General features: G+C 36.1%; 1 protein-coding gene across 1 annotated transcript; it reads right to left on the bottom strand.

The window, feature by feature from the left end:
* Nucleotide 1: 1 nt before the first annotated feature.
* LOC147607025 (uncharacterized) lies at nucleotides 2–2,798 on the bottom strand. The gene is made up of 6 exons (XM_086791540.1): nucleotides 2,405–2,798; nucleotides 1,303–1,416; nucleotides 1,129–1,215; nucleotides 830–1,002; nucleotides 560–656; nucleotides 2–365 (listed from the first exon to the last, which is right to left on the bottom strand). Exons 1-6 carry the CDS (start codon nucleotides 2,699–2,701, stop codon nucleotides 255–257), a joined length of 879 nt encoding a protein of 292 aa, XP_086647666.1. The 5' UTR covers nucleotides 2,702–2,798; the 3' UTR covers nucleotides 2–254.
* Between the last annotated feature and the right edge of the window lie 16,134 nt (nucleotides 2,799–18,932).

Genomic DNA, 18,932 nt, shown 5'->3' with positions numbered 1-18,932 from the left:
CCAGCATTATTGCACTGAAAATATCAATCTGTATTTGGGCAGGATTATATACATTAAAAGCATGAAAAGACTTCCCTTTCAAGTGCAGACAGTTTGCTGATCCAGCGGCAGACCTAAACACACTCTACTACAATTACAAAGTATACATCCCCTTGAAGGAAAAATAAATTAAAAATTGCCCAAGGCACACTGTGGGTCCAGTAGACATGGTTAAGAGGCAACTGGATTGAAGTACAATGAAAGCCAATGTTGCATCACCCTGGTGTAATTCCTTCACTTGTCATGGCAAGATCAAATGACCCAACTTTTACATTAAAAGTCAGCAATGTCACTTCATCTACAAACCTCATTTCAAAGTCCCCTTCCTGCCATAACACAAGAAACAAACAGTCTTATCATTACGTAGCATGAAAAAAGAGTAATCCACATAATAGATACATTTCCATATCAGATTGCAAAGTTTAGACCCACCACAGGATTAGCGAATCCACAACTGAAAATCAAGTACATGAAGACATCATCCGCATTACCAGACAAATAGTAGCAAAGCCCAGCTTACCATTTTCCCTGTAGCAGTCCCAAGAGGGCATGCAGAGGTATACTCAAAATTTGTTCCTGGAAGAAGTACAGGCTGTTCACCAATGACTCCCACACCCCTAACACAACCACAACAATTCCATTGGTAATTGAATACACCAACAGTCACAACTACAGAAGGATTTCCTGAATGTTGTAACCTGGTAGAGACACACAAGCAGGCAGCATTGGGCATGCCAAATGATAACGCTTCTCACCCTCAGCATGACGAGAACACTGTTAAATAGTAAACCTGATTTGTTCCATTCTTCCGTTTGCATCGGTGATGACCCAGTGTCTGCTTAGAACCTGTACAGGCCTGGTACATACATTGCTAATACGGATTCGATAAGCAAAGAAATACTGCCCCTTACAGGGCTGACTTCGATCATTGACATATACACTCCTCACTTGCACCCTAATGCCCTGGAAGAGCACATAAGGTTAGCATAAAAACCAACCACCTGCACAGTTGACAAGATTCAAATAGCATCAATAACTAAGGTAAAGCCTGCATAGACTGGAATCAAAACCATAGACTGCCATAAAAACCTGAGTAGTGGTGTCACTGTAGCAACTCAAATTGGCTTCAGACTTTTGCCCCATAGTTTCCAACTGATTTCGGTACCTCAAAGCATCCTGTGGTATGCTCAGTCAGCGCTGGGTTGAAGGTTCCAGATTCCAATCATTGAAGACACAAACGTTAAAGAAAAGGTGGGTACATACTTCATATCGCTCCTCTTCAATGGCTTTGTCAATCAGGACTCTCAGCTGCAATGCTGGATCATTCTCCAGAAGCATATTGATTGTGTCACGAGTTGTGGCAGCATTGGTGTAATCCTGTAAAAAAAATGATCCATCCTCTTGCGATCGATACAATGGATGTAAGAGGATTCTTTTGCAATGTCGGAAAAGGACAATTGCTACATAAACCTAATCATCAACTCTGCCACATGGCTCAGAAAGCCTAGCCATTTTTATTTGCACAATGACTCAGCTTAACACCTCTAGTGATTTTCACCCTAACCATAGCACTCCTCAGAGACAGTAGAGCTAAACCCTACCCCAGTGCACCCCTTAGGGGGGCCAATACACATCGTAGTCAGAAGCATGTTGACAGTGTCACAGCAGAAGCAGCTACTGGGTATTCCAGTAAAATAAATGATCCATCTTGGAATTGGTACAAGAAAGATCTGAGATCGTTTCCAAATGGGAGAAGAGGATTCTTTTCTCATGCCAAAAAGGGACAAGTGCTACATAGAGCTAATCACTGACTCTGGAGCACGGCTTAGAAAACCTAGCTTTTCATTTGCACCATGGCTCAGCTTAAAATCTAGTGATTCTCACCCTAGACATTGTGCGAATCACAAAGCATAAGGCTGATACAGCCCCCGCCCCTCCCTGGGCGCGCTATGCACATGTATGCCAATGCATAGCTTGGAAAATCTATTCTTCTCTCCATAATGATAATGATTTATATCAGGGCACAAATCTGCAAACCCTTCCCATTCTCCAATCCCCAATTCACAGCCCAGATACCCTACCTCTTCCCACCTCCAGGATTACCATACCCTAGGAAACCTCTTCCAATTTTCACCCTTGCAAACCCTACCCCTTCACAGCTCAGAAAACCCTAACGAACTTCTCATCATAGACATCTTCACAGCTCAATAACCCTAGCCATCTTCACGACCCAAAAACCCCAATCGAGGCCCTGGCATAATTTAACCTGGCCATTGAGCACCTGAGAAAGACCTAGTAATACTCGACGTGAGCAGGACCTGCGAGAAACCAAAAGGCTGTGAAACTCTAGGGATGTGAACCTCACCTCTCGAGCGATGGCCTGCTTCATTTGACTCTGGAGTTGCTGGAGCATCTCCTGCGCGCAAGAGGTTGCTGCTGCTGATGCAGAAACCCGAGCTCTGTTAAGAGGCTCACAGTGTAACCTGAAGCGACGGGGAGCTCTTGTTGTCTTCTCGTGCGAAGGGGAGAAGATCAAACTAGATTTCACCTCACACCTGCAAGAGTCTCTATAACGAGCTGGTTGCGAGAAGTTCTGTACATGGCCATTGCTACCGGACTCGAACGCACAATCCAGTCTGAGAGGGCAAGTGAACGAAGCCATGAGAAAGAGATATGACCATACATACAGAAATGGTACTCAAAATATATATGTGTGTCTGTGGTGTTCAATGTGGCCAACCACACACGAGAAAAGATATATTGACAAAAGATATATTAAGTTATAACTCTTGATGTGGTGTTCAGTGTGGCCAACCACACACATGAAAAAAAATCTATTGACAATATATATATATAGTTGTAACCCTTGATGTTTTTAATTTTTAAAGCATAGTGAGAAAGACTTAGAAGCCAATCATGGCAGCATGGTGATGTTTTTTGTGACATTTACACCAAGTTTGGGTCTTTGTGGTCAACCACATCCCAACCATTATCTTGACGGAGTTGATCTAAAAATGGCTCTTTTTGCATGGACTTGGCAATAGACATGTTGGCATCCTGGGATATAAGAGACGTCAATCTTGGAGGACAATTAACTATGATTTTTGCCTTTCTATATTGGAACTTTTGCTTCATAGCCACTAGCTTTGGATTGTTATATTTTGTAACCACTTTGTTGCACTAATTGAATGCTGACTAGAGATGATCTAATAATGAGCATTATGGACATCTTCAATACTCAAATCTTCTAGCGGCTTGTTTGTCTCTCTATCATACGGCATCAAAATGGCCAAGATGTGCTCATGTTTTGGATGAGTAGCCATGGCATGTGTGATTAACCTTACCCAATCCAAATTGACCTTCCTGCAGGTTTGCAGTTTGTTACATCAATGTCAAACACATGTTGCATGCCAAATTCATAGTACTAGTTTTGACTCACTAGATTGAGCACTACTTGTTCACATTGATGTTGAGTGATGAAGGGATCAAATTTATAGAACTGGTTTTGGCTCACTATATTGAGCATTGCTTGTTCAGATTGAGCATTACTTGTTCAGATTGATGTTGAGTGATGAAGGGATCAAATCTTCTCCATCTAAATCTATGATCTCTATGTCTGTTTGGATTGAGTTAGTGATTTTTGCAAGTACTAAAGCAAGCATGTTGCTATCATCCACAGAAGTAGAGGTTGGCACATCACCAACTAGATTTTTTAGTTTGTTTTTTGATCTTTGAGATTCACTTATTTTTCTGAAGACCTTTTAGTCGTTAGTTAAAATCTTTCTGCTTCTTGAAGTGGTCTCTTATTTCCCAATTGTTTTGGAACTTTCTCTATGGTAGTATCGTTTACATCCTTTAAAGCTTGTGTACTCTTCCTATCAGAAGTTTGTGATGCAATAGACACATTGTGGTCCTTACCATCCTTTCCAATGCCCCTCTAATTAGATATTGATGGAGTAGATGAGAGTAAGTGACTGTTTGCCTTCATGAAACCTTTGACTAGCTAGGTGCAATGCTCAAGTCTGGAAGACTCAAGTGAGTCATAAGTGTTGATCTTGAGGCCAATCTTCCCAACACTATTCTCAAATCTATCCTTGCTACCTTTCATATCTAAAATATGCAAGCCATTGAATGGAAGTGAGATTGCATTAGCTGACTTCTCTCCAACATTTGGAACTATAGTGAAGGTGATACAAGGGACATCTTCTTCATCACTAGCATCTTCTATTGCATTTGCAACAACTCCCATGTCTCTATAGTCTTCATTTAGCTTGGTCAAGTACAAGTCAACTTCAAATTTCAGGCTTGACTTCACGTTTGAACATCAATTTGGTTTTGAACCTCTATGTTTAACCTCAACCTCGAGTTTGAGTCTCAACCTAAATTTTGACGATCACCCTTAGGTTTGGGCCTCAACCTTGGGTTCCATCTCATGTTTGAAAAAAAAGCCACATCTAAACTTAGAGTCACTTTTTAGGATGACCGAATTGCAAACTTGACTTTCACATGTTTGAGGCTCAACCTCTACTTTGAGCCTCCACGTTAGGTTTGAGCCCTACTATTAACTTTGAATCGCGAGCTTTACTTTGAGCCTTGATCTCAAGTGTGAGTATCAACCTCAAATTTGAACCTCAACCTCATTTTTTAGTCTCAAACTTAGGTTTAAGTCTTGATCTCAAGTGTGAGTATCAACCTCAACCTCATTTTTTAGTCTCAAACTTAGGTTTGAGCCTTGACACTTGTGTGAGTATCAACCTCAAACCTGAACCTCAATTTCATTTTTGAGTCTCGAACTTAGGTTTGAGCCTTGACACTTATGTGTGAGTATCAACCTCAAACTTGAACCTCAACTTCATTTTTTAATCTCAAACTTAGGTTTGAGCCTTGATCTCAAGTGAGTACTAACCTCAAACTTGAAGCTCAACCTCATTTTTGAGTCTCAAACTTAGGTTTAAACCTTGATCTTAAGTGTGATTATCAACCTCAAACTTGAACCCCAACCTCATTCTTTGAGTCTCAAACTTAGGTTTGAGCCTTGACCTTGGGCTCAAGCTCATGTTGAGGGGAAGCCACAATTCACTTTGGAGGATGACTTCTAACCACTAACGTGACTTTCATATGTATGAAGCTCAACCCCTAGTTTGAGCCTCAACCTCAGTTTGGAGACTCAAACTTAATTTTGACCCCCAACCTCTAGCTTAAGACTAAACCTTTGTTTGAAGACACAACCTTGAGTTTGAGCCTTAATCTTTGGCTCAAGTGCATGTTTGAGGAAAAAGAAACAAATCAACTTGGACTCTCACTTTTGAGGACGGCTTCTAGTTTGAAACTTGACTTTCACATATTTGAGGCTCAACCTTTTGAACCTTGGTTTCAAGCCTCAATCAACCTTGGGTTTGAAACACAACCTCTCGTTGGAAAGATTAATCTCTAGTTTGAGCACATCAACATTATCTTTGAGGCTTAACCTAGGCCTCAAAGCTCTGATTTCAAACTCAAGTTTGAACCTACTAACTACTCGTCCAATCCCCATCTTTAATACTACTTCACATTACATACCTTCTTTTTTGAGGCAAATATAGAGTGATCTAATTGTTTGCAGCATTTTTCATCTGCATCACATTCATCTTGCCCAACCCTAACCGTTGATGAAATGTTGTCATCATCCATATCACCCTCTTCAGTACTATCACTTTCATTGCTTGATTGACTATCATTGTGTCATCATGTACATTTGCATGAGATTCTAACATATTCTCTCCATCCTCAAAGGTAAGCTGCTTTATGGGCCAACAAATCAAACTCAAGTGTGGCAACGAATCAAACTCAAATGTGGCAAGTTTAATTTGATAGTTGAGGATATTTTTGTTAATAATGGCTCTTCAATTATGGTTCCTAGGTGGGTTTCTCCTAGTTCCTTGAAGCTAATAGACTCATAAGGTTGAACAAAAAGAATCACCCCATGTCCAAGTTTTTTAATGTTATTTTCATTCCATATAAAGACCTTTTTTTGTCTCCAAGAATATATTCCCATCGTCAAGTCAATGGGGTGATTCTTGTCTTGAATAATTCTTTTAGTGCATCCTCTTGAGTCCTTTTTGTCTTTTGTTTCTTAGTGAAGTAACATGGTAACTGGCCATCTAACAATACTACCAATGGCTTCACCCCTGGTACTAGCACCCATTGTTGGAAATGGAAGAGCACACACATCATCCAGACTTTCCAGAAAACACATGCATCACCAATCTCACTAGCACCACAAAAGTCTATAGGATCTTTGGAGAAAATGATTCCACATTCCTCCCTAGAAGAAAACCTTTATTTCCTTTGCTCCACAACATCTTCTACTGCACCTGCATTTCAACAAACATTAGACTATATTAGCAAACAAGAGATAGTAAAAGAAATTACAAAACATTGAGATTATGAAAATATAAAATGTAGATATACTATCCCACATATTGTACCCCTCTTCTTTTGTTTGGAATGTGGCATGTGCATCCCTTAGATGTCATGTGTGTTGATCGTCTTTCTCTTTGTTGTGCGCCACCTCCTTCTGAAGCTTTTCCTTATCTTGTTCTACCTAAGTGTTGAGCTCCTCATTCACTTTGGTTCTTCTGACTATTGTCTTGTTCAACAGCCAATTATGCCCTTCCATTGTTGTCAGCCTTGTTTCTCGGTCTTCAGTAGTCTTCAAATGTTTAATTATGACCTCTTTGTGTGTGGATTCGGCTGCAGCTAACTGGTCTTTTAGAGCTTGCACTTGGTCTTTTGTGTTTTTGATCTACTTCCATAACAACAAAGGGAGAATTTCGTGAAATACCTTTAAATGATATTTGGGTGTTTTTTTAACACTAAACACTTACAACATCTTCCATCTGAGAAATACAAAAAATAATAAAGTGAGAATTTCTAAATGATATTTGGATGTTTTTATTTATTAAACACTTACAACATCTTCCGTCTAACAAATACAAAAAACAATAAAGTGAGAATTTCTTCATGTTATCAACGATAATGTAAACTATAGTTTTTTATTAAAAAAGGTTTTTTAATTAGAATATAATTTTAAATTGAAATATCTTATTTTAACTTAGATATAAATGTAATTAATTAGAATTTATTTTTCTTAAGTTTACTAAAGTTAATATATTTTATCAATTTTAGATAAGATATGGATAATGAGTATGTATATCAAACATGGATGACAAGAATTATTTTAAGTTCAAGAATAATTTAAGGGAAGCTAGATAAACATTTTGATTGTAATTGCAAGATTTTGAGATATTTTAAGTTCAAGAATAAGATATGGATAATGAGTATATATATCAAACATGGATGACAAGAATTATTTTAAGTTCAAGAATAATTTAAGGGAAGCTAGCTAACCATTTTGATTGTAATTGCAAGATTTTGGGATATTTGAAGTTCAAGAATAATTTAAGTGATGTTAGATAGCCATTTTGGTTATGGATGTTAGATTTTGGGATATTTGAAGTAACTTAAAATCGAAATACCATGTATTCATTTTCAAATTTTAAAAAGTAAAATTTTGAACACTTGGAATTTAGCCTACCTATGTTTATTAAAAAGGTATTAACTTATTATTGAGAATTGGGAATCATGTATCTAATTATTGCTTTATTAAACTAAAATTAGCTATATGCTTTTTGTTTCAAGTTTCATACTTGAAAAAATACATGTTTACCAAGTATCCAAATGGGTTTTTCTCGTGGAAAACACTAATTGTAGGATATCTTGTGAACATGTGCATGGTGAGGAAGTGATCAAGTATTCTAAATATATGTGTCCTTCTGGTGTCATCACATCTGTTGGTAACTTGAAATCTTGTCGCACCACAGGAGCCACATACAATGGTGAAGAAATACATGATAAGATTGAAAGATGGGCACACAAGCTTCTAGTTTAAGATGTAGTCTTATGGGAAAAGACAGATGGATGGCTAAACAAGTGCATGGTGAGGAAGGGTCAAGTGTTTTAAACAAATGCAACATTGTCATGTTGGGGGAGGCTACTTTAGTATGAATTTCCTAGGGCATTGTCATGTTGGGGGAGGCTACTTTAGTATGAATTTCCTAGGGCATGTTGGTAAGTGGGACACCAACACGAAAGTCCTTTTTGTCAACAACTAGGGGCTTACTTTTGAGTTGTTAAAGCTCATGCATAGCTATATCATGAATGGTAGTGATGATGAATTGGTCCTTGAGTATGGCTTCATTAGCCACTACTTTAGTATGAATCTTTAGTATTGCCTAGGGCTTGTTGTTGTGGTAAGTGGGACACCAACACCTTAGTCCTTAGGGGCTTACTTTTGAGTTGTAAAACTCATGCATAGGTATATCATGAATGGCAGTGATGATGAATTGGTCCAATTGAAAAAGTGGCTCTTTGGAAATTGGTACACCATCAATTTCTTTTCAAGTAATTGATATACCGTAAATTGCCTTCTTGGAGTGTAATTGGGAACGTGATCAAGTAGGCATCCTCCTTTGGGGATCCTTTTCTCTTTAATCATAGGTGATCTCCTCACATGGTTAAGCATAGGCATCATCCTTCTGCTCTTCAATAACACAAGAACACACGACTCAAGCATCCTCCTTTTGGGATATGTATGTTCTTCAAGCATACGCGAATCTCCTCACATGGTTAAGCATAGGTATCATCCTTTTGCTCTTCAAGGAACACAAGTACACACGAGTCTAAGGCATCCTCCTTTTGGGACCTGTATGATCTATATGTTCTTTAAGCATAGCGAATCTCCTCACATGGTTAAGCATAGCAATCATCCTTATGCTCTTCAAGAACACGTAGACACGAGTCTCAAGCATCCTCCTTTTGGGATTCGTATATTCTTTAAGCATACGCGGATCTCCTCTCACATGGTCTTCACATAGGCATCCTCCTTTTGGGATCCTTTTGCTCTTCAAGCATAGGCAAATCTCCTCACATGGTCATTTGAATCTTCCATAATGGTCCTATTGAAGTTAGGGAGGCAAACATTGATTCTCCCAAGAAGGGTATCAAGCTCCTCTACTTGTGGTGGGTTAGCCATGGGGGAGTTTGGTTTGAAGGCGAGGTTGTTGAAGAGGTTAGGACTAGAAGATAGTGTACCAAAAAGTGTGAATAGGGTGGACGTAATATGATAACTATGTGAGAGTGGTGATGAATGTATCACCACTATCACATTCACACCTCATGTAAATGTAAACAAAGTAAGGCCCCAAAAACTGTTAGCTGTGCACTGAGGTGATCACCAAGGTGATATCATATGTTTGTTTCAATTGCATCCCTAGGCTACCTTAAAAAAAACCACACAAATTACTAGATATTTTTATAACACAAAGCATACTTGCAAGCATGCCATCCTTGTACTTGTGATCTTTGCCACAACTAGTGCAAAGCGGTATTAATGGGAGTTTGGTTTAGTGGAACTCCATGCTTTCTTGACGAACACTCAACCACTCAGTGAGGTCCCTTGTAATGCTAGCATTATAATGGATGTCTTGTCCTAAGGTGTTGATATCTCTTCCCCAATGTTGCACTGCAACTTGGTATATATAGGGTACATTTTATCACATGTGACGTAATGACTTAGGACTTGAGTTGGTAGGCTTTAAGCTTCTATGGGGGAGAGAGAGAGAGAGAGAGAGAGAGAGAGAGAGAGAGAGAGAGAGAGAGATTTAATACGTGGGGGGGAGAGAGATATAAGGGTCCATAATTAACGACATTTAAATAAAAAATAGACACATCCATCATAAAGTTGGCACAAATTATTATTATTAATCCAATCACTCTGTCACATAAGCTTTAACATCTAAGACACAACAATAAACAACACATTGTATGAGATATGAAAGAAGACCATCGAGAGATAAAAAGATTGGATTGGCCATACTATGAAGTAGGTAGTAGGCTAAGGCTGGTGGGTGGGATAGAAATTGAACAATAAAGTCCGAAAATTCTACACTATGATGGGTGATACTTTATACATTTAAGCAGTGGTATTTCTCCACCCTAGCAAAGTCCTAGATTGGAAATCCTAACTTAGGTTGATTGAAATAAACATTAAGAGTTTTTTATGAGTTTGCAAAGAAACACTAAGGGTTTCAAAAAAAAAACAAGTTGCAAATACCCCTTTGTATTAAAAAAAATGTTATCGCCACTATATTGTAAATAATGACACACAAAGAAAAACTACATAATTGTCTGTACTCAACTCTTCTTTGTATAGGTGCCTTCAGTATTCCATATAGATGTAGGTGCCTACAAGACTCTTCTAGGTATAGGTGCCTTGGCTATTTCATATAGATATAGGTGCCTACAGTATTGGACCTACTTTGAAGAAATTTTGCAAGCATTTTCATTTATGCTCAACCTCCCTAGGTATAGGTGCCTATGCTACATTGAAATTTGAGATATTAACTTTTTTACAAGAAGTGACGTAATAATTTTCAGGAGGCATCAAAAGAAGATAAAAACATGCAATTAAGTCTATTAACTATATGACATTGAGCTTATGTATAATAATCTTAGCCTTTTAAATGCAACACAATATATCCTACACATAACAATATATCTTACACTGTTTGATGTGAAGAAAGTTGACGATTACTTTGATTGTCCCAAAACTCATTCCTCACAGAGTTCAACAACATTTAAAAAACTCATTCCTCACATAATCCGACTAAAATGCAAGACCAAATACATCAAAAGTTTTCTTCTCTAAAAAAGAGTAAAAATGTTTAGCCTACAAGTGTTGCATTGTAGGAGAGGGTACTGAAAGAAATGCCATATAGGCTTTCCACCTCGTGGGCATGGTGGGTAGGGATTGAATCGAGGACCTCTAAGGTCTTGCGTCAATAGTCATTTTACTAAATATCTTTTCAAATTCTATTGCAAAACTTTGTGGAAACAATCAAGCATACACTTTAACATGGCTTCTACAAAACAGACGTATATCTTCTATTTTGTGAGGATGATATCTTTAAGAATTGGCAATTCACGTGCACATGGAAATCTGCCAACACAAAGGGAGAAATAAGAACTATGACCTCTTTTGATAACATAAAGAGAGAGAGTACTCTTAAGGGTGGCCAACTTAAACATGCTGTTTTCATATGTATTGCTGGCCTTTTGCCAAATGAGACTAAGACACTTCAAACTCAAATAATAGAAGAAAATGTTCTATTGAAGAAAGGAAAAAACATGAGTGACTTTAAAGACATGGATGAAGTGGCAAAAAAATGAAAATAGATCATGTCCTCAAGGAGGTAATTGTAGGGTTCTACTATGACCTTACAATTGTGCAAAAAAGTTGGGATGAAGTTTGTAAAACATATCTGATGATAGGGGAGAAAGAGTACGATAAATTGTGCTCGTATTCTGTGGATTGGGTCAAAGATAGTCTTAATCGTACAAAAAACACTTCATCCCTAGATATCGTATCTGCACTACTTACACAGAAAAATAGTTGGTCAGGTTCTTGAAGAACAAACACTTCCATGGAGCATCACAACCATTGGCCTAGACTCTGGAGAAGATCAGAGAGATGAATAGAAATGTCCATCTAATTGCTTTTGATTTAGCAGTATTGGATGTCCACCTTTGAAACAAGGCCTCAAATTTTTGGACTGTGGACTCTTTCAATGTTCTGATTGAGGGGTTGAATGATCTCAATGTTGAGTAGGAGTATGTGCTTATTGTGTTTATAGCACAAATTGGGACCCTTCTAGAAGCTGTGGGCAAAGTAGTTTCAAAGTTTCATTATGAGATAGGAAGCTATGACTCAAGAAACTCCAAAAATTGGACAAGTGGGACTCTTGAAGTTGCAGTTCTTGTTCTTTTCATAAGCAAGGTAGAAACCTTAGAAAGCATTGACAAGGTCCGCCAACCAGCTCAAAAAGTACACATTTCATGGAATCCATCCTCAAGTGAGTAAGATGAGAAAACCATTAAATTTAATTGTGATATCAAGGATCAAAAGTTTATCAGATCTCTTAATGTGGGACTTTGCATAGAGCACAAATATGTCATTGATGTATTGATGAGTAGTGGAGGGGTTGTGCTTGTGGAATGCCTCCTTACAAAATAAAATGTATTGCAATGACTATGGATGATGCAAAGGCAGGATGATTGGAAGTGACATGCTCCAATTTGGTGGAGCAAGACGTATCTCTAACCAAATGGTGTGCAAAAGTTGGGAAAATCAAAGATACTATAGTGGCTCCTGACCTTAATGAGATAGACATTGCAGGGATAGATGCATTAGGGGATGATGATGACCAACAATAGGAAGATGGCAATGAAGATGATGATGACTTCCAAGAAGATTAAATAGAGTCAGTGCAAAAAAGATATACTAAAATAAAAGGTAGAAGTATTCATATTTCATCTTCTACATGGTATCCAAATTAATGTTGCTTCTTCTACATGTGTTACATTTGATATCCAAATTAATGTTGCTTATGTTGTTTTTTATACATGGAGACCAAGAAATGGATCATATAGAGTCACCTTCCCATGCTAAATGTCAGTTAGATGAAGGAGTTCAAGATCACCAAGAAGATACGGGAATTGACATTATAATATCAAATGCTATACCAGAAGTTCAACTACATGATGAACAAGGTCTGCATATTGGAGAACTACGTTGTGAAGTCGGACAATGCAGACCATTAGGACACTTATAATCTTTTCAAAGAGCTGGAGATAAAATATTTTTTGAATAATCTATGACAAAGATAGAGATGCAATCCACACAGGAGACATAGTGATCGATGAGTATGGGTCTATGAAATCAGAAAGCGATAATTAATGATGTGGATCCTAATGATCATTTCATGTAAAACCTGGAGGTTTTAACTTTTAACATTGTTTTTCCTTCTTATATTTATGTGGATATTTGTCACAAAAAAATTATAGATTAATTTATGGAATTTTTTTTGTCTTATCAATCAATGTGAAATTTGAACCTATAAATGTCCACCATTGCCTTTTTTCTATTTGTGTGCAAAAAAAGATTCAATTAAATGTAAAACTGTGACCTTTTAACTCAATAATCAAAGGCCAAGTCCAAATTTTTAGCTCCAATCATTTATTACATTTTTAGAAAATAGTCTACAAACAATTTGCATTATCTTGGACTCATATTGTTTGGTTCTTTTCCAGAGATATCACAATTATTTTTGCTGTACAATGATAAGATGAGTCTCAAACTTAAGTTTAAGCATATCTCTTGGGTTGGGTAAACAAGGTCAAGATTATGTTGGGACACAAATCATTATGTTAATATACAAGAATGGCTTAAAATTTAATTGAGTTAAACGAGAACGATTGTAACATTAGCTCAAGCACAAGTTTGAACTTGAAGAGAAATGTTACATTATTTTTCATAAAAAATATCAAGTGTGATGTCTTATTTGATCATTTTTCAATGATTAAAATTCAATGCTTTGGTTTGACATTTGTTTGATATCTATGTATAAGATTTTATTTTTATCATAATGATTTTGATTTTTAGTTCTAGCCTCCCTCATGATTGAAATCAATTATCTTTCTTAGGCCACAAATATTATGTTTTGGGAAACTCTCAAGCACAAAATATGGAGGCTCTCCAAGATGGTGAAGGTGATTTACAACAAAATCCACAATTAATGTCTACAAATGATGATCAAGAGACAAAAATAGGTGTTAGACAAAAACCGAAATAGATGTTTGTAAAACAAGGTTATGAATTCAAATTTATTTTGAAGCTAATATTGAATGTGGTTTTTTAGGTGGAGATGATTTGCACGCCAAGCAGGCCATACTAATAAATAACAACATCAATCAAAATTGGCTTTACAAATTAGCAATGACATGTAAATAAATATCACTGAATCTACTAGACTGCTTGGCAAGTGTGAAGGCAAGGACATGGAACAAGATGACAGAAGTCACAACCTTCAAGGATGCAAAGACTTTTTTGGAAATTACCATGATGAGAACATTAAAGGAGATAAAGAAGGTGATGATATAACATTAACAACAAAAAGTATTAAGAATGCTCAAAATTATAGAACTAATAAATTAGTTATGAATATGTGTGAATGACACTAAACACTATATAGAAATCAATTATCAATCTCAAACATTAAGAAAAAAATTCAATAAGCATACAGATAACCAATAGATACAAATAATATCTATGGCCAACCTCTTTAATTTTTATTGTTTGTGATGTATCTAGAGCATATGTATTAATAATTGTAGTAAAGAAGTTTAAATTAGCAAATATTTTTAATTGTAAAATATTTGAATACTTTACCGCAAGTTATGGCTCAAGTCATAAGTGCTAGGAGTTGTAGACAACAAATGGAAATTGACAAAATATTTTTAATGTTTAATTGCACAGAATCTAAGTAAGAGTACAAGATGTGGACATAGTAGAAAGCTCCATAAAAAATGGACTACCAAGAAATGTAGAGGACTCAATGGCAACTATGTGATAACATTCTAATGGACGAGTTGCTACCTTACTTGCCACATCTTGATGAGGCTACTAATGTTTGCAATTTGATACTCTAGTTGATATGGAGAATGGCCGGTATACGAGGGCCACGATTTGTACCATTTACTTGAAGAAGTGGTGCAAGAATAGAAGGATCTAAATGATTCAATGGTGAATAATGAGGTTCAAAATAGGAAGCCTTCCTATTATAACTTCCCTAAAGGAGAATGATGAAGTTGATAATAACAGAGAGTCACAAGGTGTAAGCTCTAACGTGAAAAATATCCACAATTGTAGCATTGAGCTTAGTCCCTCATAAATAAATATTTTAATGCCAAAATCTCCATACATAGCTGAGATGAAGGGTATATAAGCTATGCTACTTGCTCAACAACTAGGATACAAAGGTACCACCTCAGTACCACAATCAAGCCACATGTTGCTAAGGACTTCTTAAGGCAACTCCAAAAATCGTATGGTTTCTTCTAATTTTATTGAGGTACAAATGACAAGATTTGCTAATAAAAAATGTTTGTAATGGTTTCATGAAACTCCCTCTTTAGTGTTTCAAGTCTAATGATATTTTTATTCTTCCTTGCAGAACTAGAGAGGTGTAAGCCATTTCTTGAAGGGTGCTTGAGTAGATACATGATGAAGGTGATCCTCTTCGTACACCAAAATTCCCTATCCCAATTGATCAATTTTTTGAAATTGAAAATGTGACCTTTAAAGTGAAGAGCTCAACCATTGCTATCGCTGGCCTAGGATTGCTTGTGTGCACACTTAAATTCCGAGAAATAATACAATTCTCCATCATAGAGGTATCAAGTACTCATAGAAAGATTGGAAACAATTGTGTGGAATTTCTGCACGCCTAAAAAAGTATTCAATGTGAGAGGATCCAAATGTCTCTAATCACAAAGATTTGGTGTAGATTATTGGTGATGTACGAGATGGCAATGTGGCAGGATATATTAATAGTTGCTAAAGTACAAATATGAGACCAAATGTTTGCTATACTTTTGTCCTAGAGTTATCTCCTTGGTCTAAAACAATGAGTAACATTGTGAATAATGACGAATATGGCTACATATGTATTGAAACTATGGAATATATTTTTGTAGGTGATGAACTAATTGCAAACTATGAGTTTGATTAAATACATTGTAATGCTCTATATTTTAGTGCAATATCATTTTAGCTTCATGAATTTTGGTAGTTGTATTGCTTATTTTTCTTTGAACTATGCTTGTACTTTTAAAGTTAATTTGAGCTTGTGATTTAACACACTAATTTTTAACATTGAAGTATGTATGATGTGATTAAAATTGTTGTATACTTAAGGAACATTGAAATACATGCATTTTGATCCTTCTCATACAACATTTACAATAAGGTATCGATCCTAAGCCAGATGTATCCAACTCTTATCACATGCCATAGTTTCTATACTCTTTTTCATATGTTATCTCTTTGTTACCAACATCAAATTGGCCACATGCATACTGAAATATTGGAAAGAAAAATCTATTTATTAGATTATTAAAGATATATATGCATGAGACAAGTTTATTTTTTAGTACAACTTTAGTTAAATCATATTGCAATACCAAATGATTTGATTTTTCATTGTCAACCTAGTATTGCCCATTGATTTGAAGCTATTATGATGGTGTTTATCAACACCACATGATTCATGAGATGATTATCAAATTTGTTTATTTAATCAATTTAATTTTGGATTTGTAAAGCATTTTACTTCTAGACCAAAGAAGAAAAGTTGTTCATGATAATCTAGTAAGAAGCTTATGATTGCATACAACAATGACTTCGAGCATTTTTTGTGTGCGTGGATGAGATATTTTTATGGCACATCCTAAAAAATGGTAGATTTATATATTTAAATAGCTAATATTTTAATTAATTAAAACTAAATTTTAATAAGTTATATTGAATTTAATAATATTATTATATATTAAATTTAATAATATTATTATACAATCAAGAGATGAATTTCATTAATATCCTAACTTTTTCTAACTAACAAAACATTGTTAATTCACATTGAGCCTTGAACTTATATTGAAAGCTCACACTTGAGTTTAATATTGAAATGATTTCTTCAAGCTTAATGTACATGTAGCCTCAAACTTAAGTTGTACCTGAAAACAATCACTGTATAACTTAGTTCCATATGCTAGAGGCTCACAATTTACTTTGAATGTTAAACACTTTTTTCAAGTTCAACCTTTTAAAGCAAACAACCAAAAGTATACAATTTCAAGTACCATGCATAGAGAATTTGTCCACTTTATTGAAGAAGATCTTTACACTCAGTTTTGTCCTAAAATAAAAGAAGACTTAATAAGGACATTTAAAAATGGCACTTGAATAAGTGCCAGAATTCCTAAATTGGACTTGGATTGTTTGCCAAACTCAATGGAACTCGTGTTGTCACATTGTATATAGATACTAGTTCTTTTAAGGTTATGCCAAATCTGCCTGCCAAATCTGCCAATAGTTGTTGCATCCATGCAACTTCACATGATGCTTGCATTAAAGTTCTATACTCTATTTCTGTAGTACTCAAGGCTACTATAGGTTGTTTCTTTGATGTCCAAGAAACAAAATCATTTTCCTAATTGAGCAATATGTGCCTGTGGTGCTTCTCTGCTTTCATGGATCACCTACCCAATCTGCATCACAATATGTATGAGGTTGAAACTCATCTTCATACAAATAGTGAAGTCCATGATTAACCGTGATTTTGAAATATCTTGAAATTCTTCTCACTGCATCCATGTGAGGATTTGTATAAAGTAGGTTGCCACTCCAATTGTATGAGCAATATCTCGCCTTGTAATTTTGAGATAAATGAGTTTTTCCACAAGTTGTCTATACACTGATCTTCAAATATCGATCCTTTGCTTCAAGCTTCACATGGCCTCCAAAAGTGTAGTTATAGGTTTGGAATTTGTAAAACCATATTATTCCAACATGTCCATGATATACTTTCTTTGTGAAATCACACATGTTTTTTCTACTTTGATTATTTCCATTCCAAGGAAATATCTTATCTCTTTCAAGTCCTTCATGTTGAAAATTATTCTGCTTTTGCATTCTCTTCTTCATCATTCCCTATTAGAATAAGATTATTTCCACTCCAAGGAAATATCTTAGCTCTCCCAAGTCCATGCTAAATTTTGCACAAACTTGTGGTTTTACTTTTTCATTCTCTTCTTCATCATCCCCTATTAAAATAAGATCATCATTCCCTATCAAAATAAGATCACCCATATAAAGCACCAAAATTATAATATTTCTTCTTTCTATCTTCACAGAGAGTGAAGGATCTGCATGACTACTATGAAGCTGATATTTCTCAAATAATTTGAGAATCTGTCAACCCATATGCTTGCTTTAGCCCATAAAAATGGAGTATAAAGGTTTCTTCAACTTACGTGTTGGATAGTATAGATCTTCATATCTTGAGGTTATTTCATGTAAACCTTTTCCTTCAAGTAGCCATTGAGAAATGCATTATTCACATCCATTTGATAAAATATCCATCCTTGATTTGCTCCTAAAGCAATGGTCCTCACCATTGCCATCTTTAAAATGAGTGAGAAAGTTTCTTCATAGTCTACTCCATAAGTTTGTGTATATCCTTTGGTAACAAGTCTTGACTTAAACCTATTTGAACTTCCATCTGAGTTATATTAGATCTTGTAAACCCATTTGCATCCAATAACCTTCATGTCATCATTGTATGGTGTGAGAAGTTTGATTCTTTTAAAGAGTAACAATCCCTTTATCCATTGCCACTTTCCACTCATGGCTTTGCACAACATCCTCAAACATTTCAGCCGCCAAACTTTAAAGAACTTGTGGCAAAGATGAATCTTTCAAATACTTGGGGGGGGGAAGCTCATTCAAAAGCAAATTGGAGTGATGAAAGTGCTTTATATATTAGGGTAAAAAAGGTTGAGGAAGAGGCTGAGGACAAGGACATTGTGAGGATAATTTTTGTGATGCATGTAGATGGGGACCTGAGCAAGTCCAGAGGAGGAGAAGCCATGAGAGCTTTTGATGGTGTGACTTGGACAAGCCATGGATCTTGTGTGAGCAGGTCAATCTAGAGAAATCCTTGCATGAGGATGAGTCACAAGTTGATGAACAACTGTTGGAGCTTTTGGATGATGCATTGGGATGGGCCAAAGAATGAAGATAAGATAATGGATGAAATGCATAAGGAAATGCCAATAGCTGATGAGCTAGATACTCCTGCCCGTGACTTGATGAGTATTAATGTGGATATGCTACCTAATGTGGATGCCTTAGATGTGAGGCCATATCATTTTAATATGTACACTCATGGTGGGTT

This window comes from Cibotium barometz, chromosome 56, assembly GCF_041138505.1.
Source record: "Cibotium barometz isolate CiBa-2024 chromosome 56, ASM4113850v1, whole genome shotgun sequence".
NCBI classification, from domain to species: Eukaryota; Viridiplantae; Streptophyta; class Polypodiopsida; order Cyatheales; family Cibotiaceae; genus Cibotium; species Cibotium barometz.
This window is presented reverse-complemented; position numbering and strand designations above follow the sequence as displayed.

Coding starts and splice junctions, on each gene's coding strand:
- LOC147607025 (XM_086791540.1), bottom strand. CDS start 2,701: ATGGCTTCGTTCACTTGCCCTCTCAGACTGGATTGTGCGTTCGAGTCC. Junction 657..829: donor GGAAGAATGGAACAAATCAG/GTTTACTATTTA, acceptor TGGTTGTGTTAG/GGGTGTGGGAGTCATTGGTG. Junction 366..559: donor GGACTGCTACAGGGAAAATG/GTAAGCTGGGCT, acceptor GTGTTATGGCAG/GAAGGGGACTTTGAAATGAG.